Source organism: Lissotriton helveticus, chromosome 3_1 (assembly GCF_964261635.1).
Source record: "Lissotriton helveticus chromosome 3_1, aLisHel1.1, whole genome shotgun sequence".
NCBI classification, from domain to species: Eukaryota; Metazoa; Chordata; class Amphibia; order Caudata; family Salamandridae; genus Lissotriton; species Lissotriton helveticus.
Window position 1 is genome coordinate 2,109,676,229 of NC_136061.1, and position 25,790 is coordinate 2,109,702,018.

Genomic DNA, 25,790 nt, shown 5'->3' on the forward strand with positions numbered 1-25,790 from the left:
GTCCTTCCTAAGGTAGGTAAGCTGAGCATCATGAGTGAGCAATAGTAATATTGGTTATTTAAAGAGCTTATAAATGGAAGTGTGGTATGAAGCACTACATAAAAAACTAATTATTGTCGATCATATTACTGGTGTGTATTCCCAATGGAAATGCTACCACCATTCTTTCTCCCCCATTTCAAGAACCCAATAATCCACCAAATCTGGTTTGGGGTTGTTTGTTTGCATCATTGAAGAAGAAGGCAAATTGCTAAATGTTACTAAATGTATTAACATCTTCTTCAGAATGCAAAAACATATGCAACTTAGAGACACACTGAACCTGCGAGAGAAACTAACTAGATGGTCAAGGTAGAGGGTACAAACAGGCGAGAAGGGGTGGAATTCCAGCAGCACAGACTTTAATGAAGTTGTTACACTAAATCAGATCTAAACACGGTTGTTACAGCATGCTAGGATAACCGCATGGTCCACATACGGAATAGCTACAAGAGTAAGGTTCATTTTTTTTCACATTAGCAGCTTGAAGCTCCGGGTCAGTGCTTGAACTGAGAGATTGGTGTCGGGATGCGGATGTCTTGTCCCTTCTCCAGTCGCCGTTCACAATCAATCAAATAGTTCACTCCATCCACCACCACTTGCACCAGCTCCACCTGTGGGAATGAAGAAAAAGAGTAAGGCACCCATCAATTTCTTGACATTTGTCATCGTAATATAACCCTTCTTATTTTGATTGAATATTTAGATAGATAAAGACTTGCTGTATTTTTCTTAATCTATCACCTGAGTTTTACTTCTGTGACCGAGAAAATCGGTGAAATTGGGAACATATGGCATATACCTGATTCTAAAGGACAGTAGGACGAGTGAGCTACATGTCAAGTACCTGGCTAACTCTGCCTGGCCCTACCATGCTTTTTAGAGGAGCTTAAAAAAAAATCTTTGTGTGTGTATAAGGTCCAGGTGACTAGGTTTACCGCTTATACCGTTTGGTGTCCAGAGCCTTGAACTCAAACAAGTTGCCAATAAAACCAAAACAGATTCTCTGTACTTGTACTGTTCAGTGGCAGGGCAGTTTTCCAGATTGAGATGTGATCTCTATGAAATCTACCTCTGAGAATGTGGAATCAGAAAATAAGAGAGTACCTGAGTTTTAAAAATAAGGCTTCTTAAAAAAATTCATGGTATTTAAAATAGAATAAAAAACGAAAAAGTGTCCTTCAGATGGTACGGTGGACTAACTGCAGACACATTACAAGTATTGGTGCTACTCTGTAATACATTATCTAAGGTTGTCACCTTTTTCAGTAAAAATGCGAGCCATTTATTCATTCTTTTAAATTCTAGTTTGGACCAGCGGTCTTTATGTGAATAAGGGCAAAATCCTCTCTAACCTTGTTTCACTTTACAGTATTGTTTCTGATTGCTTCAATATTAATTCAGGAATATTTTAGTCAGCTCTAAAATACTTTTCTATTTGCAATTTAAGTTAAAATGTCAAAGAAGAACAATATCACCTTTTATTGCGTTTTAGTATTTTTGAATCAGTGTTGTACTAAATATATCAGCCATTTTTGTAAAATACTGGCCAAATGGCAACTATATTTCATGTGCCACCATGGCATTGTACACATGCTTAAGACTTCAGTACTGGCACCTATGTCTTTCATCTTCACCAAGGTCCAGGATCTGCAGAAGCCCAGTTATAATGAATCTGGATGCATAGCATTGCTCAAATGGAAAAGCATCTTTCTATGCTGCATGCTCGGGGTCTGGGTACTTACCTCCGATTTTCCCAGGCGGTCCAGATTAGAAATGTCAAATGTGCTGCCAACAGCCGCTGTGTCCACACCACCAGTCCCTCTCTTCTGCAGCCGAAGGTTCTCCAGGATCTTGGAGAAACGCGGGTCCTGCACGGGGAAGACAGTCAACACTTACACAAGAAGCACAAAGAAATAGCACAGTACATACATTTCTTCCATGAATCCACTGTGGATATGCCAAAGAAGTGACTACATTATCTAGTAGGTTGGGTTGATGAGGTCATCTCATCATCTTTATTATGTATACTATTCATTTTTATCACTCAAAAGCTGGTCAAAGGAGTAGGAGAAGGGGTGAGAGCTTTGAATGAGGGTTGGGTATCCTTGTTATTTTAGCGTAGTTTATTTGTAAAAGAGTGCTGCCATAGGTACTTCTGGTATATCATTTCGCATGTGCACCATCTGCACTCTATTACTGTACCTTGCTCAACATAGGTAGTTTTACGTGTACTCCAGCCCGCAATCCTGTGCCCAGATTGGATGGACAAGTCAAGATATACCCCAGTCTTTCGTTCCACATGAACTCCCATCCTTTCTCCTGGATAAGTCTCTCCACCTGAAAGAACAAAAAAGAAACCCACTGAGCTCTTTGATAATAAAAGTCATATTTTCTCCAGAACCCACCAGCCTGCTGTGTCAGTGTGGGATACATTTCTATAGCCAGACAGGCTATATTAAATTAAATTAGATTAAATACTTTCTTGGCACAACTACACTTTAGCCATTTCTGATAGCTCCGTGGTCAAACATACACTGCAGGGATATGTGCGCTCTACACATACACGTTATGATATTATTACGCCACTCATCATTTTCAGTGGAATGGAGCCTGGAAAGAGTAAATCATCCATTGCATTGCTTTTGAATGTCAAGTGACCAAATGACTGATATATGGCAAAATGAAGTCAAGTAGAAACCACCCCAGGTGTTACTGGGCATTATCTTTCTAAAAACAAATCAATCTGTAGGGCATACTAAGTATTTTGTACTATCGTCATGCAGTAGAACAGTAGCGAATACCCTTGTAATTTTCATAAAATAGTTTGTCCAGAAAGAAGACCTCTGTGTTTCGAGGATATGCTTTCTGGAAGAGCGACAAATGCCTGAAATTCAGAAGCATACTTTTAAAATCTTGTACAACATTTCATACCGAATATTTAAGAGACTGATTGTACTTCATTCGGATTTTTAGTAAACAGCTTCTGGGACAGGTGACTATGTTAGGATGCCGGTGATGCTGTCTGACCAGTAAGATTGGGTTGGATGCAGTAGATGCCGGCCTTGCGTGGTGCAGGGCTGCCTTTGGTACAGCCATGCTGGCCTTTAAGAGGCCTGTGCCTGGGAGACATCTCTCTAGTCCACTTACATATACATAATTGATCTGCTTTAAACCCTGCAACAAGCATTCGACCATGAAACTGCAATATGCCGTCAAATGTTATGTGGGAGAACCTGCATTCGACGCGGGTTCAAGTATAGAATTTAAATTAAAAGGGACACACAATTCGATTATTGTTTGTCAAGCTGAAAATGGTGTGCACACGTCAGCTGCAGCATTTATTTGTAATGCAGTCTTGTTTGGCCGTGTGTAATGTGTTCTAGCAGTAATGAATTGTGTTGTCGTTAACCATGGGTTAATCTCTGGTCAATTTCAGAGGGCTGAAGTATCTCAGGATAAATAGATGACCTACAATTCATCTGTAGCTCTGATCCACTGCCAAATCGGATTACGTCTGCCAAGGTTAACTATTTCCTCTCTGATTTCCCACTCAGGACTTAAAATGAATTGTACTCCCGACCAAAACCGTGCAGGTGCTGCTACATCTAAAGTGTAATAAAATGTGTTTAAGACTCTGTTTTTGCCTTCAGTAAGTACACCGTGGCTCCTTTGTTTGTGTTGTTCTGTGTTACTGTAGTGAGATTTTCTGTCACAGAAACTGGCTGGTGAATCTCCATGCAAAACTAGAAATCGCAGAGCAAAAAGCAAAAGGACCTCAAGCACAACACAGTCTTTCTAACTTCCCTGCTACCAGTCTCTGGGAATCAAAGGAACCTATTAAGCTGAAACGGCCAAAGTACTGGGGTGTCCTGGCTCAGAGCCTCCTTTGCTCTAAATTGTTCCTTCACTGGGGCTCCCGGTGCAGCCTGGAGCTCTCTTCCAAATCAGAAACCAGCCCTCCCTGTTTTCCATCAGTAAGCAACGAAGACACATCCCGCTGCCTATTACTGGACTCATATGTTATCACCCTTTCCATCTTGCAGCTCAACAACTCTAGGAAATGCAACCAATACAGACTCTCTGTTCACCAATAACTCCCATTCCTCTTCTAGTTCTATGATATGTTATTTGTAACAGGTATTGTTACTTGGAAATCATTTAGCCACTCTGTGGTGCTAGAGCGCTTGAGAAAAATGTGAAATAGATGCGCCTGGTGCCTGCCTACTCGTCAAGTTAGACTGCACAAGAATTAGTCTCAGTATATTTGAGTCCAAACTCAGTCACTATGTGATAGACTAGTGTTTAGTACCTAGGAACACCTTCCTGGTACATTGCAAACCAGTGAACATTGTGACCCTCTAAAACGCCTTTCCATCACTCAGTAGGTGATAGTGCACTTAGGCTGCTTGAGACCGTAGAGATGTCTGAAGCCAGATCCTGGGAGAGAGTCTTCTTATCTGTGGCCGAATGTAACAATCATCTGGATCGCTTGAATGGACATGTTCACACACAGATGGGTATTTAATTGTTTCATAGCATTTGTCCTCTGGAATGTTCCAATGCAGACTTGGGTAGAAATACTTTTCCACATCATGGGTACTGATGAACCGCAGACCTCAGTAAAAGGGTAGAACTTTCTTTCTTAATAACCAAGCACTTTCTTGCTCAAAGATACTTGCATTGTGGGCATGGTTAGCACTTCCTCAAAGATCAGTGCATCATTACATTTGAACTTCACATAGATATCATGGAATCATTGGTAGGGTAGAGTTGGTCTGCACTTGGAGATCCTTGTAGCATTTACATGGTAGAGCTGTCTATCAAATTAGAAGTAGTGCATCATCGGCATGGTAGAGTTGGCCTTAGCCCGGAGATCCTTGCAGAATTTACATGGTCCACTGTTGCATGTTCGTTAGTTGCTTTTAGTCAGTAAAAAGCAGAATCCTGGTTATGAAAGACTCTCTAAACACTTACCTCCTTGAGACCCCGGCAGAACCTCTCGAAGACCCGTTTCATGTTCCCTCCTTTCTCCATCGAGATGACCCGGGTGTGGTCTTCCTCATTGATCCAGATCAGGAAGGTCTTTTCATTATTGTGCCTGGCAAAATAAAACTGAACTTAGAGTGCATACTATTAAAATTATTTTATGATATTTGATATGTTTCTGTTGCTTTACAAATAAGGAACATACAGTCATCATTTATGTATTAGATGTCCTACATAAATAAGAGACTTATAACAGCCAGCACTGACGGATATTATGATTTAAGCACATCATCACCATAAGTCAAATTAGCTTAGAATTTATGGCCAGATGTACAAACATTATGAATGCTAATTTCCTAATTGTGATTATCTCTGAATAATAATAATTAGGAAATCAATATTCCTAATGTATGAAACTCATTGAGTTTCATTTTGGGATTCCTTGTGAGTCGCAAATCGAATATTAATGAGGTAGGTTGCAGTTTGCAAACCAATAGGAATCACAGCCATCACAGGAATGGTGGCCTGCTGCAGTCAGCAGACCACCATGTCTGTGATTGCTTTTTAATAAACCAATATTTTTTTTAATGCGGCCCATTTTCCATAAAGGAAAATGGAATATATTTAAAAGAAAAAAATTAATCCTTGAAGTTTTATTTTTGAAAAGCAGGCCCTTGAAGTTTTATTTTTAAAAAGCAGGCAGTGGTCCCAGGGACCACTGCCAGCTTTAAAACATATTTTTAGTTTCATTCTCAAAGGGGAAGTGGTCAGCCGCAGTCGGAAGTGGGATGACCTGCAGGGCGGTGACGTGGGGAGGGGGAGGGACAGGGTGGGGGGTGGTAATGTATGGACTACAGAGTTTTACAGGTAACTAAACCTATAAATAAATAAAACGAATTTCGTTGCGTGCACTGCATCACCAAATGCGATGCAGTGTGCACAACGAAATTCGTTTTATTTATTTATATGTTTACTTACCTGTAAAACTCCGTAATCCACACATTACTACCCCCCACCCTGCCCCTCCCCACGTCACCGCCCTGCAGGTCATCCCACTACCGACCGCGGCTGGAAGTGGTCCCAACCTTTGTGAGTGGGTTACCACCAGTTTTAAACTGGTTGTAAAGTATTACTGTTTTGCGACCAGAATTCAGTCTCGAAACAGTAATACATACCATACCGATTCAGTATTTAGAAGGGACGCCCTAAAAACGCCGCTTCCAAATATAAAATCGGAAATGTAAAATGCGATTCAGTGACAAGTTACCAAATCGCATTTTGTACATTTGAAAAAGCACTTCTCCAGTCGCAGACAGCTTGATTTTGCAAATTGGGTCATTTGCGACCCCGAAAATGCTTTGTACATCTGGCACTAAATGCTTTTTAAGTGACCAAACTCACTCTGCAAACACCTCTGTTTACTCAGCGATTTCTCTGTTTACAATCATGTTCTTTTTTTCACAAAAAACTTTCACATTTCTATTTCTTCTCATTCCAAGCCTTACTGGGTGCTTACAGAGGGCTGATTTTGAAATGAGCAGCAGAAACTTGCAAGTGCTTCAAAGCACGTTTGATATCTGTACAAACGTGTCTGGCACCTATAACACTGACCTGATTTTGGTTATTGGTGTATTACCAGTTGTCTGCCTATGAAACAGACTAAGGCACAATCACGATGGCAATGTTATGTTATGTTATGTTATAGGGAGGTTTTGTATAGCGCTCAGCTACTCCAAAGGAGTGTCCCGGCGCTTTCAGACCAACAGGTCAGCAGCTAACACATAACACAACAGGAAATAAGACCGGCAAAAAGAAAACAGAAAACTAAAGACAGAACAACCAGGTTTTAAGTCCCTTTCTAAAAGCAAGCAAATTGGCAGTGCTGCGGAGTGATAAGGGAAGAGTGTTCCAGAGCTGAGGAGCAAGCCGTTTGAAGGAGCGTCCACCAGTCCGGGCTTTCTTCACCGCTGGCACCACCGCAAGAGAGAGAGTTTCTGATCTCAGAGCCCTAGTAGGTTTGTAAAAGGCTAGCCTTTTCCGAATATAGGTTGCTCCCGTAGAATAGAGCGCCTTGTGGGCCAAAGTAAGGGTCTTAAAGGCAATGCGCTTTCTGACAGGGAGCCAGTGCAAGGTGGATAAAAGGTCAGAGGCACTGGCACGGCGGGGAAGACCATAAATGGCGCGGGCCGCCGAGTTCTGGACTACCTGAAGACGCTGCAGCAGGTAGTCGGGCAAACCCAGGTAGAGAACATTGGAGTAGTCCAGCCTCGAGCCAATGAGGGCATGGACGGTAATTTTGCGATGGTCAATTGAGAGCAGAGGGAGAAACCTCCGCAGCATCCTAAGCAGGCCAAAGCAAACGCCCACAAGGTCAAGAATTTGGGCTTTCATCGTCAGGCCATTATCAATTTTGACCCCCAGATTTTTCGCCACGGTGGAGGAAGATACCGGTGGAAACATGTCATGCGGCCACCATTCCTGCCAACTCGGGTCAGATTGGCACCCAAAAAAGAGCACCTCAGATTTTCCAGGGTTACACTTAAGACTATTACCCTGAAACCATTCAAATACCGCTCCCAGGCAACCACGAATACTCTCTCCATCGAACTCAGCCCCCTTTGCACATGTGAAAAGGAGCTGGGTGTCGTCGGCGTATGATATTATCTGGGCCCCAAGGGACTCAGCCAGCACCGCCAAAGGGGTCAGAAAGATATTAAAGAGTGTGGGGCTCAACACGGAGCCCTGCGGTACTCCAACCTCCAGCGGCGGCACTTCGGCTGAGTAAGGGGGGGCCCAGACCACCTGCCGGCGACCAGACAGGTAAGATTGAAACCACCTCAACACCGTCCCACGCAGACCAATCTCATACAGTCTGCGGAGAAGACCTTCATGAGGGACGGTGTCGAAGGCCGCCGACAGATCAAGCATGACCAACATGGCCCTACCCCCTGAATCCAGCACATCCTTGATAGCCTCACTGACTTCGAGAAGCACAGTTTCAGTGCTAAAGTTGGTACGGAAGCCAGACTGGGTGGCATGCAGCAGGCTATGTGACTCAAGAAAGGCAGAGAGGACCTTATGGACATGCTTCTCAACGATTTTAGCAAAAGCAGGTAGGAGAGAGATCGGGCGATAGTTAGCATGAAGGTCAGGATCGAGGCCCGGTTTTTTGAGAAGCGGAACCACCCTCGCCTCTTTCCAAACACCAGGAACAACGCCGCTGGTCAAGGAACAATTCAGCACAGGATTCACAAGAGGATTGACCACCTCCGCCATCCTTGCCAAAAATCTGGCAGGACACGGGTCAGCAGGTGAACCTGATTTAAGCTGAGAAAGCAAATCAAGCGACGCAGTGATCGATAAAGGTGGAAATTCCGACAATGTACGCTCAGAATCTTCCGCCAAATTCCCGTGGATCTCCTGGCACATCCTAGTCCCGATGACAGGGGCTGGGAAAGAGTCCTGGATCAGCTTGATCTTATCATGGAAGAAGCTGGCCAATGCGGTCACCCACGGTTCAGAGAACTCGTGCTGAGATGCAATTGCTTTGGGTGACATAAACTCCTTCACAATGGCGAAGATCTCTTTACAGGAGCTAGAGGCTGACTCTATTCGGGCCGTGAAGTAGTGCCGTTTTTCCCGAAGAATGTCAGCATGATAGGCTTTTATAGCCATCTTGTATTCCGTCTTGGCCGCATCCTCGTACATATGGCACCACCGTCTTTCAGCACTCTTACAGGCGCGTCTGGAAGAGGCCAGAGCCTCGGTAAACCAAGGTGCAGAGGACCGCCTAGGGGTTTTACGAGGAGAGGATTCGGGAGCAAGTTCATTAAGTCGCTCCCTGATCCAAATTGGCAGCTGGACAAGGTCGGACTCCAGGTCTCCCGACAACCGGCAAGGATAATCTACGCAGGCCTGTCCTAAATCTTCAAGGGAGATCTTATGATAGGCTCGTCGGGGCTGCCCCGATGGACAAGTGGCGACACACACAGGCTTACAGAACGCGACAATTTGAAAGGATATCAAAAAGTGATCTGACCAGAGCACCGGGATCGGATGGGCCATGATGAGAGGCAAAGTGGAAAACACCTGGTCAAGAGTATGACCTCTATTGTGGGTTGGCACAGCCAAATAGGGAATAAGGCCAAGAGGGGCGGTGACTTCCAAGATTTTAATCGTGTCACCCTCATCTCCTTGGTCCATATGAATGTTTAGATCGCCCAAGACCAGACAATGTTTACCCTTCAAACATAGCTCTATGGCCCTTGCCTGTAGAACCTCATGAAAAGAACCAAGGGGCCCCGGGGGGCGATAAACAAGAAGCCCTGTAAAGGATTGGTGGGCAGAGAGAGTTATAGAGAAAGCTAAGGCCTCACAACCCGGAAGGGGCTCTATCGGGACTACAGCACAAGTGGCCGATCTCCTAACCACAATCGCCACACCACCACCTCTCCCTTTCACTCTATCTTGACGTAAGATAACATAATCGGAAGGGATGGCGGCTGCAAGATCTGGGTTAGATGTTACCCCCAACCAGGATTCAGTCAACATTAAACATAGCGGCCTCTCTGATACGAGGAGCTCATAGATATTGGGCGCGTGCCTGCCCAAGGATTACACATGGCTTATATGCTAATGTGCAATCAAACACGGTGTGCAAATTATTGGATGCACATTTTGTCCCTAATTATGAGGTGGACACCTTGTAATAGGAAATAACACGCATGTAATTCCCCATACTGAGCAACACAAATAGTACATGTGAGCGATTTGCTTCCACAATTTGCTGTAGGTTTGACCTGCTGCAAATCGTGAAAGCAAAGACCTGTAATTTGCACCTAAATTGTAAACTCATTTTGGGGCACAAACATATTTGCAACGAAACAGGATTACGAAGTGGGATAAAAATCAGTGCCTGGATAGTATTTCTAGAAAATAGCTAATTTGTGTAAACTAATATGAGTCAAGACATGAATTAGCTACTTATGATAACTTGTATTCGTTTTTTAAATTCCCAATTATCTTTGCAATCAAATTTTGTTTCTGCATTATTACCAAACAGAATAGTTCCACTTGCTATTGAGTGTTAGAGGATGAATGGAGTACTGACATTTTCTTGGGTTAGAAGTTAATAGGACAATGATGCTGCACAAACTCTCCAGCTGTTGTGTTTTCAGGTGAGATTCCCCCCATCATCTCAACATGGCCAAGTGCAGTAAAAAAGATAAAGAAGACATATCCAATTGATATCACCTTGGCAAGCTGGTGCTATGGTTACACAAATAAATATTGCCACCATATACCACAACAATAAAATAAACAGAAAAAAACATGCCACCAACTACATATGCAGGAATATGCTTGCAATACAAATTCATGTTTTAAAAAATAGCCATCACATATAAATTTGCGGCAACGACACTTGTGCTTCCTAGCACGGAGGTGTACCTAGAACAGGAATAGAAAGCCATGGAGGTTTATTGGCACTTCACAGGTACATCTGATTCTTATTGGTGCAATGAAAGTAACTATTGGGTTTCAGTAACTGTGACCTGAAAACTTTGTTTTAACATTCACGAATGATTTAAACAAAATGTACAAATTGTAACAAATGAAAATAAAAAAAGCATTACCAAAGTGACATTTTGGCCCACAATTATAGGCAAATGTGCTTATGTGATCAGGAAAAAATTTGAATGATGGTTGAACAGACCAATGCATGAAGAGGACTGGATTTTGTTTATGCATGTGGCTTTGCAAGATAGGGAAAGCTGTCTCTTGGTCAAACCTAATAAGCATATAGTTACTTGGAAATGATGGATAATCTCAACATGAATTCATTGGACTTATTGCAAATCTTCTCACTAGCCTCATTTGAAACTGCTGGGCACTGAAGGTTGCCAGATCACTCAATCAAATTACATTGGGCCATGTGCTTAAGGCGGCCCCAGGAAAATTGCATATCTCATAAATATTTTTCCCTAGAATGGAGGGCCTGCTTGAAGAAATTAAAATACTAATCTTTAACTATTTACCAGATTTGTCCTAATTAAATATATAACTAAGTAATAATATAACTAATTTTGATAAGAAGATCAAGATTATTTCGCTAGTTGGATACAAAATACCCATTCTTACATTTTAAGGATTGGAGGTGTGAAACCTATAACTGCCTCTAGTTTCGTTGTGGTGATTTTCCAAAAGTGCACATGTAGGTACAGTGAAAATGCACTTTGACTAAATGTACAAGTGTATCAAGACACAATACTTACCAAATTCCACGGCCATCTGGCCAGTCACGTGCCATTCCAGCAGACAGCAGCAGAGGAGACACAGGCTTGTCGAACAGGAAGTGATCCTTGAAAAGAACACAATGATCAATGGTGATAACTAGAGAAGCCAACATACTTCAGCCAACGTAACCCATTACTCATTCAATATGTTGTTGACAATTTCGTTAAGCGTAAGCTGTCGATCTAAGCTACTTTTTAAACCATTGGGTTCTACTTGTATGACTTTTTCAAAAACACGTCCATCCGTAATTACAACAGCAGCTCAAAAATGCTACAGGTTTCCAGGAGAACACAATGGAGTGGGGAGATCAAATTCAGTTTAGTGTAATGAGGCTACCAAAAAAGTACAAATTGTCCATTCATCAAGTTAAGGCTCTGACACCAAAAAACCTTAATGAGATTCCATACATTTGGCTACAGTGGTGAAATTAGGGAGGAGGGACGAATGAATTTGTTTTTCATGCGATCATCAAGATAATGTATTTATTTACACTTTTTATTAGAATTTATTTTGAGGATTTAGGGCCATAAGTATCATCAAACTATTTTGCATTTCCTAAATAGCGAATTTTAAGGAATCGCTATTTAGGAAATGCAAAACGGTATGTATGTACAAAATCGCTTTTCAATAGCGATTCCTTAGCATTCCTAATTTGCAATTAGCAAATTGCTAATCGCAAATTAGCCATTCATTTCCATGGGCCAGGAGGCCCATAGAAATGAAAGTGCAATTTGCGATTAGCAATTTGCTAATCGCAAATTAGGAATTTTTCCAAGGGTGCAGGGGTGTCTCAAGAACACCCTGCTGCACCCCTGAAAAAGACATTTGGGGGCATATGGCGCACATACATGCCCTAAGGGCATGTATGGGCGTCATATGGCACCTTTTGTTTTTTGGAAAAAAGCTTTTTGAAAAGAATTCGCAAATTACCACCAACTAGAAGTTGGTGGTAATTTGCTAATCCTTAATGGCATTTTTTGCATATTTTTTGTTTGATACATTGCATTTAAGGAATCGCAAAATTTGCAATTCCTTAAGTGCAATCGCAAAATAAGGAATAGCAAATTTTGCTATTCCTTATTTTGCATCAAACATGTTTGATACATACCATTTGTCTAATTAGCATTCGCAAAGGCCAAAATTCGCAGAATTTCGCCCTTTGCGAATGCTAATTAGCTTGATACATATGGCCCTTAATGTCTTAATGGCAGGATGTATTTGAAAATATTTTTATGAACACTGAGGTGTATTTAGCTCACTGAAAGTACTTAAGGCCAGATGTAGTAACATTAGGAATACCAATTTCCTAATTGCAACTAACTCCGAATCACAATTGGGAAATCGGTATTCGTAATATATGTAATGCTTTATTCCCAAATAGTTATTACTAGTAGGATACAAATCGGCCTACCGTATGAATGTTAATGAGGTAGGTTGCAATTTGCGAACCAGTAAGAATCGCAGCCAACACAGGGATGGTGGCTAGCTGATTTCAGCAGACCACCAAGTCTGTGATTGCTTTTTAATAAAGCAATCTTTTGTAATAAAAAAAATCCTTTAAGGAAAATGGGCTGCATTTAAAAAAAGATTTTTTTATTAAAAAGCAAACACAGATATGGTGGTCTGCTGATCCCATTAGGCCACCATCCATGTGATGGCTTTGATTCCTAATGAGTAGCACACTGCTCCCATAGTCAGTTTTGCAGCCAATAGAAGATCAGCGCCACACTCTATTCCTTGCTGGCACTAAAGAGTGCACTTTCAGTCCCTGCACAACCTGGTGCAATTGCAATTTTCCTTTTGCTATTGTATCTGCACCTACTCTCTGCTCCTTTACTTTGTTGCTAATCTTCTGATGGGCATTAAATGGGCCCATCTAGGTGCCCACTTTCCTGACTATAAAAACCCATATTTCATTTAATGAAACGCCAAATTTTCAAATTAGAAAAAATTTAATTACCGTAGTCAGATTTCAGTAAATTATCTGTGACTAGGCAGGAACAAGTGAATGCTTTCTTTAAATGGGTTTAAGAGCTTGTCAAATGTACTAATAATAAACAAAAGTGTTAAGCGATTAAGGGCCTGAATACAAGTGGCCCAAGTTCGGGGTTGATACTGGCAGAATATGATATCCCAGGGTTTGGAATGTATGGGTGTGATAAATACAGTGTATTATGAGTTCTCCGACAAACTGTAGAATTATATGCAGCTTTTACTGGTAATTACCGTTCAGTTTCCCCAGGCGAATTTAAACCACTTTGACCTGCTAAAACTGACCTTTAGAAAATTAGAGGGAAAATTTGGGCATGGGAGATTTTTATTGCCCCCGGTAAATGTCCTGTGTGGGAAATTCCTCACGCATGACTCAGATTTCTAATGTATGGAGTAACAGAAATTATTGCACATGGTAGGATTCTGCTGCGCAGTCGTAATCAGTCCCTCTGGTAGTTATTTTAGATATTTTAGAGAAGCTGCATTACAACAATTGTGTTTGACCTCTTAAGGCCTGATGTTACTCTCACAAGTGACACAGGTGGACACAGTGATCGACGTAACAGAGTAGGGGATATTCTCCATTTGAATAAAGATCAGGAGTATATTGGAGAACATCCTGGAATCTGATTAGCAAGAAGCTATAACATGACACACAAACTAAATTGGAATTCAATGAGTGCAGATGGGTATTGTTGGGCATACACTTTTCACGGACCGGTCCCGGGTTCTAAGAAACACCTTTTTGTTTAGTTTTCTTTAAATGAGGGTTAGATCTTACTTCATAAAAGCTCTGAAGAAAGTGGCCATGAACAATATAAAGAGTCTGACAAATGTCATTGTGTGTGCGACTCACAGAGGGACTGCATGCATGAGTGCAACTGTCACACTTTGTCTCATAAAAAAATTGTGAAAACCAAGGCAGAGAAATCCGGACTAAAGTAAAGCCCTTCCTCACCTCCCCAGCAGTGAACTGATGTGGTGAACTTTGGTCCTTCGGCCGGCTTCTGTGAAGCAAAGGTTTACGCCTGAGTGACCTAAGATGCTTGCGATGACAATAGAAAAGGGTCGACCAAGGCTTTCTTTTCATCTTTCAACACAATGAAACAATCTAAATACTCAGGGGCTTCCACTTCACAGTCCCAGAGAGGGTTAAAGGGTTAGTAGAAACAATTTTCCAAATGAAATATTAGTCTAGTGCAATAGTCTTCACACTTTTTTTGTAATAAATGGCGGTGTACTTGGGTACTAGCCTGGTTCACAAGCAGGCTGACACTTTTGATGAACAGGGTAAGAATATAATATTGCTGTAAGAGCTTGACAACTGTAGCAATTGATGATCATATTTCACTGAGCCATTGGAAAGGTTCTGGCAAAACTGTCTCAACTTTTCGCCAAAATGTTTGCATGTTTGATGGTGTCTTTGGTGCAGAAGATTAGTTCTGCAAAGCATTTAAAATACTATTTTATCCCATTCACTGGATTGCTCACATGTTAATACGGGTTTTGAGTGTAGGGTGAGAGTTCTGTGTGCCTGGCTGTCTCATTTATCGTCTGATCTATGCTGCTAGATTGGTTAAAATTAATTTGGTTATCTCGTTGCTTATTACTGAGCACAGAGCCAAAAATAAAACATAAGACCCAGGAAGCATGTTTACCTTTCGAGTAATAGTGCACAAATACTGTTTCTGTCGGGGGCATGAATTGGACTTCTCAAAGATAAGTGGCAAAAACATGGCATAATATTTAAAAAGTAACAATACAAACAGCGAAGCTTTGGTCATTATGATAACTCAGAGTTGACCTTAGTAAAATAAAAATTTTCTAACCCAAACCTCCAAATGTTCGGCCTTTTTGTGACAGGCAGGACATGTGCCTGTCACAAAAGTATTGTCCAGTCCTTAGTCTCTCACTGCTGGAGACTCTGACAAGACTCTGACAAGTCACTGTCTAAGGAGAGTGTGTGATGCCAGAGTGCGGATGTATGTCGTTACTACGCATGCATTTACAACGCATGCCTTTACGATGCAACTTTTACAACGCAAGTTGTTACAACGACTTGCGTTGGGGGGCGCTGTATAGTGAATAGTTTAATTTACTATTCCAGCTCCAGTCTCCGTGGATAGTAGGGAAGGAGTTGGATAGTAAATTAAACTATTCCCTATCCTGGAGCGCCCCCCAGCGCAAGTCGTTGTAACGACTTGCGTTGTAAAAGTTGCGTCGTAAAGGCACAGCGTTGTAAAAGTTGCGTAGTAAACGCTGTTCCCCCCAGGGTGCATATCTAAAACTGGAAACTGCTCTCTATGACATCGCACAACCACCATTCCTAAGGGGCGCAGGGCAGCAGTCGGCGAATGGAGTGGGGAGGCAATGAGGGTGAGGAGAAGGGTGCAAGGGGTTTCCAGGGGTTGTTTGGGGAATGATATTATGGGTACAGAGAGAAGAGGCACCGGAAGAGTGTGGGGGTGCAAAGGAGAGAAGATGTGGTGTTAAGACCTGAGCCTCTGACTTTGGAACTGGGGAACCAGGTCTGTTTCCAGGAGTCAGCTCAACATCCTGTGATGTCAAGTGCTAGTCACATGCTAGACAGCATCAAGATCATTGAGTGTGAGCCTTACATCAATCAGCCTCTGCTGCTCTGCATCTGTCATGTCGCTGAGTCGATAATATCGTCCAGCCAGATCTCCCGTGAGCCCGTTGAGGGCATCCACTGAGACTTTCTCCACCTCTCTCCTCTCAGCGCGGGTACAAGCAGGAGGTAGACTCAGACCCCGGATACTCCTTCCAGTGCGGACACGAGATGATAGCACATATCGTTCATCGAAGTGTCCAGACTTCAGCTGCAAACCGAAAAGGGTAACAATCACGCACACAATCATTGGTTAGTGGAATATCAAAAGCATATGAGCACCAATCAGATGCTAACTCTGAACCTATACAACTAAAATTATTTGCCATATGGTAGAGGTATCAATGAACAAGAAAAGCGCTTTAGTGGCTTTGGTCTAAGATTTCAAGTGTATTGGTTTTGTCGAGTACCTTCTTCCTTCCTTGGCCATCCCCTGAGATGATTACCCGAAGTTACAAGTGGAGCAGCGCGGTGCTGCTCAAACTGCTACTACTCACGCAGTGGTCACACATCCACAGGAATTCATTTAAAAATGGATTAAGGGTAAAGGATGGAATCCAGGAACAAGTATTCTCTTCTAAACTTTCTAAGAGCAGGACATTCACAAACATTAAAAAAAAATCTTTTTGGGCTTATGCACTACAACCCTGCAGCTTAAATCAAAGTTTTAAACATCTTTTTAGATATAATTTGATTACATTTTTAGCAGGGGCGGCTCTGGCTCATGGCGGCGCTGGGCAGGGAGCGTAAGTAGGGGGCACCGGAGGAGGGGGTCCGGGCGGGGCGGAGCGTGGAGGCCAGTGAAGAGGGGGGGTCAGGGTGTTTGGAAGTGGAACAGACCCGGAGGCCGCCAAATCCCGGCAAGGGGACGCCACGCAAATATGTATCCATCCTCAGAGGATTATTATATTAAGAATATATGTTGGGGGGGGCGTGGCTTGGCGCCGTGGAAGATGGCGGCGCTGGCGTGAGGCTCCGGCGAGGCACTGGGAGACCTACTTCTTTTAACACGAAGTTCCTGTAATAGGTTCCTGTACTGCCGTCGGATTCCCTCCGGTATGCGGTGGTGCCATTGAGGAATCTTTTCCGACGTCGGAAACGGAGATAACAGCCGCTTTGCTCGCAGAGACGCTCCGGTGTCACAGGCGCCATTTCTCGAGTTCCGTCACGGAGCTGTCCTTCGGCGGAGACGAGAGTGGTTTACCTGTCCGGTACAAACGTTCATGCTGCACCATGCTTGGACTACCTCTCCAGCCCTCATGAGGTACACGCTTGCTGTTTTCTCTCACTGAAGCTCCATACCGGCAATCTACTATTTCTCCACATAGCGCGGCCGCCATTTTGCGCGCTTTGGAGTTTTTTTTTGCCTGCATCAGCGGTATGTTTCCCTTCCTTTCATACCGCCTCAAGGCTCACTGTGTTATTAATGATTAGATGCTTGGTACAACGATTTTTATGCCTCATTTGAAGTTCCCATTCAAGCAGTGATGGTAGATTACTTACTATCCCCACAGGATACTTTCTTTACTTGAGTCATATTCACCATTGCAGTTTACTCGTCTCAGACTTATTTCCAAGATGCAGATATTCCTCACTTGCCTGCTTCTACTTTTGGCACTGTCATGATGATACATTTTTAATATATGTTATGCAAGTTGGACATTTTCTTCGTTCCTGAGGTTCTTCATACACATTTCAATGTTTCATGACTTTTAGTAAAGGTTTTCATTTTTCTCCGTGATGCAACTAAATGCGTGTTCCCGTCCTCAAGGGGTGCACATTCCCTGTATGCAGTATTTTCTCCATTGACTTATCTCATCAATACTTGCGTGGCCTATATCTGTCATTGCTCCCTCTTTACTTCCCTCAGGCCTTATTCCTCATACCTGAGGTGGTTCTCTAGTGCCTTTACAGAGTTGTGACTAGTGTTTTTGCTTGCTGTCACCGAGTGTTTGCCACTCTTCGTTAGGGCTCCTTCACATGGGAAAACAATAACATATGTCTCGCTTTTCTTCTAAGGCGCCTACAAAGGTGGCTTTTGTCAAGAACTCTAAAGTTTTTTCGGCTTTGTCCCAACTGGAAGACTCCCTTCCACCCTCTGACTCGGAGGCACTCATGGAATCGCCCTCTCCTACTTCCTCAGGAAAAGTCACTGTCAAACGGCTAAAGAAGCATCCTCCATCCCCACCTAAATCATCGTCACCTGTCTCCATGGAACTTTTATTGGAGGAAATCCGCTCTTTTCGTCCTTTCCTTGAGGAAATTGGGACTTTACGCCCCTTCATGGAGGAAACTAACACCAAACTCCAAGTTCTGACAGACAATTGGTCTCAAATTGAAACGAGAGTCTCTACGGTGGAGCAATCTGTCGCATCTTTTCAAGAATCTCAAACTAAAGTTACACACCTGTCCTCACAGGTAGGAGCTCTTCAGAAGCAGGTGGAGGAGTTGGAAAATAGAGGTAGGCGTAATAACCTTCGCATTTACGGCCTGGCGGAAAATCTCGAAGGGTCTGACCCGCCTGCCTTCTTCAAGTCTTTCCTTCCTAAACTGCTACGCTTACCACAGGATACCTCTCTCAACATTCAACGGGCGCATCGTCTAGGTCGTCTGCCTACATCTCTCTCCCTGTCACAAAGGCCAAGAGGGGTCATCATCTATTTCCTGGAATACACGGACCTCCTGAAAGTTCTAGCAGCTGCCAAGGCTATTCCCAAACTGTCTTGGCTTGACTCTCCACTGTTCTTCGCCCAGGACTATGCTAAAGCAACTGCTAACCGTCGGAAAGCTTTCCTCAGCATGAGAGAGACACTCCGTGCCATGGGTGCCCGATATGGCCTGTATCATCCATGTCTGTTTAAGGTCACCTACAATAATAAGACCATCACCTATGAAGATCCTATGAGATTGCAGAGCTTCATTAATGCACACCGTACCTCTACCATGGATACCTCTGGTCCTTCCTCCTCTTCTCCTGGTTGACTTTTTGCTCCACACGCTTGTTTTCAGATTCCAGCTCTCTTATTGATATGCTGTTGTTTGCCTTATGTTTTTGGCTGACTGTCTGGTTACGTTGGCGAAGTTCTTGTTCTCCTTATATATTCAGTTAACGTGTTTTTTTTCTTCACTTTTTGAAACTTTCTGATCACTTGTTTCTTCTATTCCCTTTTCCTAATGTAATGTATTTTATTTAATTTCATTCCCTTCTCCTCATTTTTTGCTATTGCTCTTTGTATTATTGTCTCAGTTATACCCCGTCTTTCTTCCCGCAGGAACCCCTCACCGTACGATGTCATCTCCCTGGTTCCTTGCCCGGCTGCCCTCGATTGTGCTGCCTCTCCCACCTGGCTCCTTCCCCCCTTCACCTCTTCTCGTACCTTCCCTTAGTAGGTATGTTATTTTCATGTTTTTTGTACCTTCCTTGTTTTTTGTTCCTCTTTAATTCCCCTTCCTTTATCACTAACTTCATGTTTTGTTTTACAATGATGATTTCTTTCTCCTCAAGTTCTATTACACCTTTACTTCCCTTCTTTCCTCTTTATTTCTTGCTCCTGTCTCCTTTCTTCTGTACTCCTTTTCTGCTCCATACTCATCACTCGTTACCCTTTGATCTCTCTCCTCTTTATAATCTTCTTCTTCATGTATCTTTTTCCCATCTTCCACAGTTTCCTTTCTTCTTTTTTCATCTCTTTTTCCTCGTTCTTTCCTTTATTCATACCTTCTTTTCTTCTATTCCTCATTATTTCTTTGAATCGTTGATCAAGTCATTTATGGCTTTCATGTACATACTATGTCTCTAAATTTGGTTTCATGGAATGTTAAGGGTATTAACTCCCCAATTAAACGTCAACGCATTTTATCTCACTTAGCTAGATTGAATGTTGACATTGCGTTTCTTCAAGAAACTCACCTTTCAGACCTAGAATCTGACAAACTCAAAAGAGGTTGGGTGGGTGACATCTTTTTCTCACAGGGTGATGGGAAACGTAATGGTGTTGCCATTTTATGTCGTAGGTCACTTCCTCTAACGGTTATATCTCAAGAATCGGATACTAATGGCAGATGGATTCATGTCAGACTATCACTTAGAGGTGTTCCAATCTCTCTCCTTAATGTTTATGGCCCCACGGCCGGTGAACCCCTTTTTTGGGCTGAACTCTCTCCCCGCATCACCAACTTCATGGATGATAACTTCATCCTTGCAGGAGACTGTAATCACCCCTTTGATCCTTTTCTGGACAGGAAGTCCGATGCCAATTATATTCCTACGAAATCGCACAAATTGTTCACCCAAGCTATTTCGCAACATAAGCTTGTGGACTCCTGGCGTTTATGTAATCCAACTTTACAAGAATTCACTTTTTACTCCCCTCATCATCGGTCCCAATCACGGCTTGATTACATTTTTGTCTCCCACGCACTTACTCAATCCCTCCATGCAGCAGAAATTGGCCCGATTTTACTTTCTGACCATGCCCCTGTACTGGTCAGTCTCGAAGTTTTACCCAAAACTGAAGGTCCTAAACGATGGTGTTTTAACAATGCCCTTCTTTTAGATCCCAACTTTTCTGCTTCTTTTTCTGCCTTTTTTGATGAGTTTTTCCTCTTTAATGATATCCCACCTATTTCGAAACATACCCTGTGGGATACCTTTAAAGCAGCTGCTCGTGACTTTATTATTACTTTTGTTGCTAAAAAACGTAAATCTGCACGCCAATTTACCAAAACCCTTCTTCATGACATTAAAAGATTGGAACACGCCTACTTTACTTCTCATTCCTCAGATAGTCTGACATCCCTGGTTGCTGCCAAAATTAAATTTAATGAACAGTCAACTGAAGATGCTTCTCTGTACTTGCTTAAATCTAGTGCCAAGTTCTATGGTGGTAGAAACAAGGCCGGGAAGATTCTTGCTAATTACTTAAAGATCAAACAAAATAAAGTCACTATTGAATCAATTTATGATGATACTGCCCAGTTACAACATAAAGATGCTGACATCCTTGCTACCTTCTCACATTTTTATGAGTCCTTATACACTTCAGATACACCCACTTCTCCTCAGTCTCTCACTCACTTTTTCTCTACCATTCAAACCCCCCCTTCCTTCCCTCTTGACTTGTCCTCCTTAGAATCCGATGCTTCGCAGCCAGAATTGTTTGCTGCTCTTCATCGTTTGAAACTGAACAAAGCCCCCGGCCCTGACGGGTTTACTGTCGAGTTTTATCTTCACTTTTCGAAGCTTCTTATTCCAAAACTCCACTCCCTTATATCCTCTTTTACTGAATTAGGCACTTCTTCTGGTACTTTTTCGGATGCCCATATTTGTCTAATTCCCAAACCTGGAAAAGATGTCCAATATTGTAAGAATTACAGACCTATTTCACTAGTTAATATAGATTACAAAATCTTCGCTAAAATGTTGGCAATGAGATTAGATCATCTGCTCCCTGACCTGCGTGGAGATGAACAATCAGGCTTTGTTAAAGGCCGTTACATTACAGATAACACGAGGCTCTTATTTAATATCTTAACAAAATCTTCTCATCTCCAATCTCCCCTTGCAGCCATAGCTTTAGATGCTGAAAAGGCATTCGATAGAGTCGAATGGTCGTACCTTTTTCACACCCTTCATTGGTTTGGATTTGGTCCTAAATTTATCTCCCTAGTCTCATTGTTATACTCTCATCCCCGGGCTGCAGTTTTCGCTAATGGCCACATTTCTCCTTATTTTAATCTCGGTAGAGGTGTCCGTCAAGGTTGTCCCCTCTCACCCTTCCTTTTCAACCTGGCCCTCGAACCTTTTTTATCCAAACTCCGTCAAAACCCTAACATTACTGGTTTCAGTACCAAAGAGCTTTCCGTCAAACTAGCTGCTTACGCGGATGACATTTTATTATTTATTTCGAATCCTACTGTTTCCATCCCTGCCTTTTTAGCGGAAGTACAACATTATTCCTCAGTCTCTGGTTATAAACTTAATAACGATAAATGCGAAATTTTACCTTTAACAAAGTTTACTTTTAAGACTGATTTCACTGCTTCCAACTTCACCTGGAGTCCTTCCAATATTAAATACCTAGGTTTACATATTACCCCCTCCATTCGTGATACTGTCTCCCTTTGTTTAACCAAGTGCGTCCAGAAAATATCTGATCTCACAGCTCGATGGCATCCCCTTTACTTGTCTTGGTGGGGCCGCCTTGATACAATCAAGATGATGATCTCCCCTATTATTCTTTACACCTTATCCAATATTCCTGTCCCCATTCCGGCTAAATTCCTCACAAAAATAAATTCAGTTTTATCTTCTTTTCTTTGGCATAAAAGCAAACCTAGAATGTCTTTAGCTAGACTCAGTCGCCCTACCTCCGAGGGCGGGGTCAACTTTCCGAATTTCTCCGCTTATCACAAGTCCTTTTTACTACGTCAGTCTTCCTTCTGGTTACAAGACCCTGATTCTCCATGCCCTTTATGGACAAGGGTAGAGCGCCTCTTTCTCTCACCTTTTTCCTTTGCTGAATGCATCTCCTTTTCACGCAAGCCTGCCTCACTTCTTACCCCTATTCATAAGTTCACCCTCAAACTCCTCCTTTCCTCTCACCCTCCGGCCCCTACTTGCATTGCTGACTTCCTCTCCTCTACTATATGGCATAATAAGTACCTTCTGATCCGGGGTAAACCCATTCTATGGAAGTCTTGGAGATCCAAAGGACTGCTTTGGGTTTCCCAATTGTTTTCACAGTCCACCTTCTTACCCTTTTCCACTCTTCGCCTCACCTTTCACTTACCCCTCACTTATCTTCCCCACTATCTTCTCCTTAAGGCGTCAGTCATGGACGTGTATGTTACACTTCCTGCCACTCCTCCTCCCACACCTACTCCAGACCCTATTGCTCACCTTCATTCCACTCTACTCACCCTCCCAAAAGCTTCTGTTCTTTATAAACAGCTTCATGTACACACTATTCCCAGACTTAAGAGCAAAGTTGAGGAGCAGTGGGAGACTGATCTTTCCCTCTCTTGGCCGACTCCCCTTTGGGATAGGATCTGGTTAAAGATTCGTAAATCCTCCAGGGCTGCCTCCTTAACGCAATCTCTATTCTTCATTTATAACCGTCTATTACACACTCCTTACACCCTTCACAAACGTTTCCCTAACACACCCGAAACTTGTTGGTCATGTACTTCCCCACATGCTACTTTGTTTCACATGTTGTTCATTTGCAAGGATGTTCATGCCTTTTGGTTACAAGTTTGGGCACAAATTAATGTCATTTTTTCCACTGCTATTCCATTTTCACATGCTCATGTTTTCCTGGGTAGCCTGTCTCCTTGTTGGGACTGTCATGACCTTAATGTTCGAATTGTTGATTTATTATTAGCGGTTGCCTTTCAACAGATCACGATTAATTGGAAGTCTACATCCAGTATTACTTTTAAAGCTTGGTGGTATAATGTACTTCACAACCACAGACTCGATACTGCTTTTGTTTTTCCTCCACAGCTGGCAACTAAACGTGCTGACTTATGGCTTCCTATTACATCATATTTAGATAAATGTGCACTCCGTTCTTTTCGCCCTCGACCTGCCCAGCAGGAAGTACCTAAACCACCTTGATACCCTTCACATTACTTATATTTAACCATTCTATTTTACTGCATAGCCATCTTTGCATTCTTTTACATTACCTATTTATTATGCCTTTTATTTTTCGTACTTTCTCCACAATGATTCACTTTTATATTTTGTATGTTGTACTGATTTTGTTGCATTGCATTGCTCTCCTTTTTATCACTCCATCATTGTAAGTTTTTATTTCTCTCCCCCTCACTCCCTTCTTATTATTTCTCCACCATTGCTCCCTTATTAGTACTGTCCCTGATTTGTATTATCACCATGCTTTTCTTTAATAAACTTGATTTTGAACTGAAAGAATATATGTTGGCGTGGTGGCCCCTGGGGTTTGGTGGCCCTGTGCAGGTCCACAGCTTGCACATGCCTATGGCCGCCCCTGTTTTTAGACATGTTTTCACCGACTTATGTAAATTTACAAGGCCAAATAAGAGTGCTACAGTGTTCTACATTCAAGTGTTAGGAATAGATATGCCACCATAATAACTACATTACTGTAAGCAAATGGTTCATATAGAGAAGATCTGGATATAGAAAGACAAGGACATTTGATACAGACCTTACTGGAATCAAGGTCGGTGGGATGTTTCATGGTTCGTGGGTTGTACCCATTGTGTCTTTCCTGAATCACGGGGTCAAAGATGTCTGCAAACACCTAAAACACAAATGGAAAGTTTGTAATAGAGAACTGTTTAAGTAGAAACTATGTGTTTGTTATACATTTACAACGTTTTAACAACCGCCACTAAACTCATAGTTAAAAATGCACTCAGGGACGTAGCTTTCGGGGGTATTTGGGGTGTTATACCACCCAAATAAACATATTCTATAGTACGTAGTTGGGTACGGGTGCTTTAAGTCGGGAATTGTGAGGTGTTGAATTTTGCTTGGGATTTTTGCACACACATAGACATGCATATCTGTTTTAAAGGTCATTAAAATGGTTTATTTTACACAATTTTGAGTTTTAAGTACCCCTACTAATCCGCACTCCTCTCCCTTTCTACTGCTCCTTAAACCCCCGCATACCCTTATAATCAGTGTAACTGGAATTATGCGATTGTGCTGCAACAGGAATTTTCGGATAATTATAGATTTGCCGCATTTGCCACATATTTCATCATCTGCTGCATAATTTGCAGATTTTAACAGAAAAAAATTGCTTCTAGCTTAAACGGTTCAAAGGTTAATAAAAACAAAGCGACTTGTGCTGTAACACAGTGGAAGACCTTTGGCAAAGGTTGACTGGTCACATTTCTGTTGCTCATTGCTGTATGTGGGTGTTAAACTGATAGTAATGAGGTGTAAACAATGTGCAGACACACTTAACAATTGTAAAAAAGACAAAATAATCAAGTAATAGTATCACAAAATCTGCCTCATTAAGCTACATAATTTGCCTTTTCTTGCCACATAATTTTACTCAACCCTGACGCTTAATTTTAGTCAACCCTTCCACATAATTTGGGTTTCTCCTGCAGCATAATGGTAGTGGCCCTGCTTATAATGCATTTTAACTAGCGTGATTAATGCCCAAGAGACGCCCTTGAGAGTATTGGCATGAGCAACTGTAATGGTTAATTACTATGTGGCGAAATTCACAGTGTCAATCCTCACATCTGTGAGCTACAGCAAATGAATCTACCACATATCTATTGTGGAAAAAGGAAGCATGTGGAGACTTCTGTGAACCCTGATTTTCTCATCTCCTAATCCACTCTTCCTGTTCTTGATTTGTGCCCAGAGCCACCCTTCCCACAAACCAATCCAGATCACTAGGTCACCACAGGATCCCACAGAGAGATGTCTGGGCAGTTCATTCTGACCTCTAAGCAGTCTTGGTGGAGCGGTGCGCTCAGTTTTCACACCTGCCTATATCGCCCTCTGCTAGGCTACCCAGCTGTTGCTGTCACAACGATGAGCGGCTCACTCCAGTACCGGCCACAGGACAGCCATACTACTGGGACATTGGGTATATTGGTCTCACTGTGATGGCTCACATATTGCAGCATTATAGATAATGGTGCCTTACTTGTTGGGTTAGTATGAACACTGTCCTGGTTCTGGTGATTTAAGTTCTGGGGTGTTGCTGAAGTGTGGTGCAGGTACCAGTGCATTGTGGATATAGCTTGACATACCGGTCAGTGTTAGTACTTGCTGGACTATGGTGCTTTACCAGTGGGCCGATGATTATGAGCACACTGTGCAGTT

At 42.4% G+C, this 25,790-nt stretch overlaps 1 protein-coding gene across 1 annotated transcript in view; it reads right to left on the minus strand.

Moving 5' to 3' along the window:
• Window positions 1-384: 384 nt before the first annotated feature.
• Window positions 385-25,790, minus strand: part of CKMT1A (creatine kinase, mitochondrial 1A) — a 118,317-nt gene continuing 92,911 nt past the window's right edge. Inside the window, exons 4-10 of the mRNA XM_078683287.1 lie at window positions 24,139-24,234; window positions 15,933-16,154; window positions 11,301-11,386; window positions 5,017-5,140; window positions 2,245-2,379; window positions 1,785-1,910; window positions 385-653 (exon numbers count right to left, since the gene is read on the minus strand). Coding sequence (XP_078539413.1) covers window positions 537-653; window positions 1,785-1,910; window positions 2,245-2,379; window positions 5,017-5,140; window positions 11,301-11,386; window positions 15,933-16,154; window positions 24,139-24,234 — 906 coding nt within the window. The 3' untranslated portion in view covers window positions 385-536. The remainder of the gene's footprint in view (window positions 654-1,784; window positions 1,911-2,244; window positions 2,380-5,016; window positions 5,141-11,300; window positions 11,387-15,932; window positions 16,155-24,138; window positions 24,235-25,790) is intronic.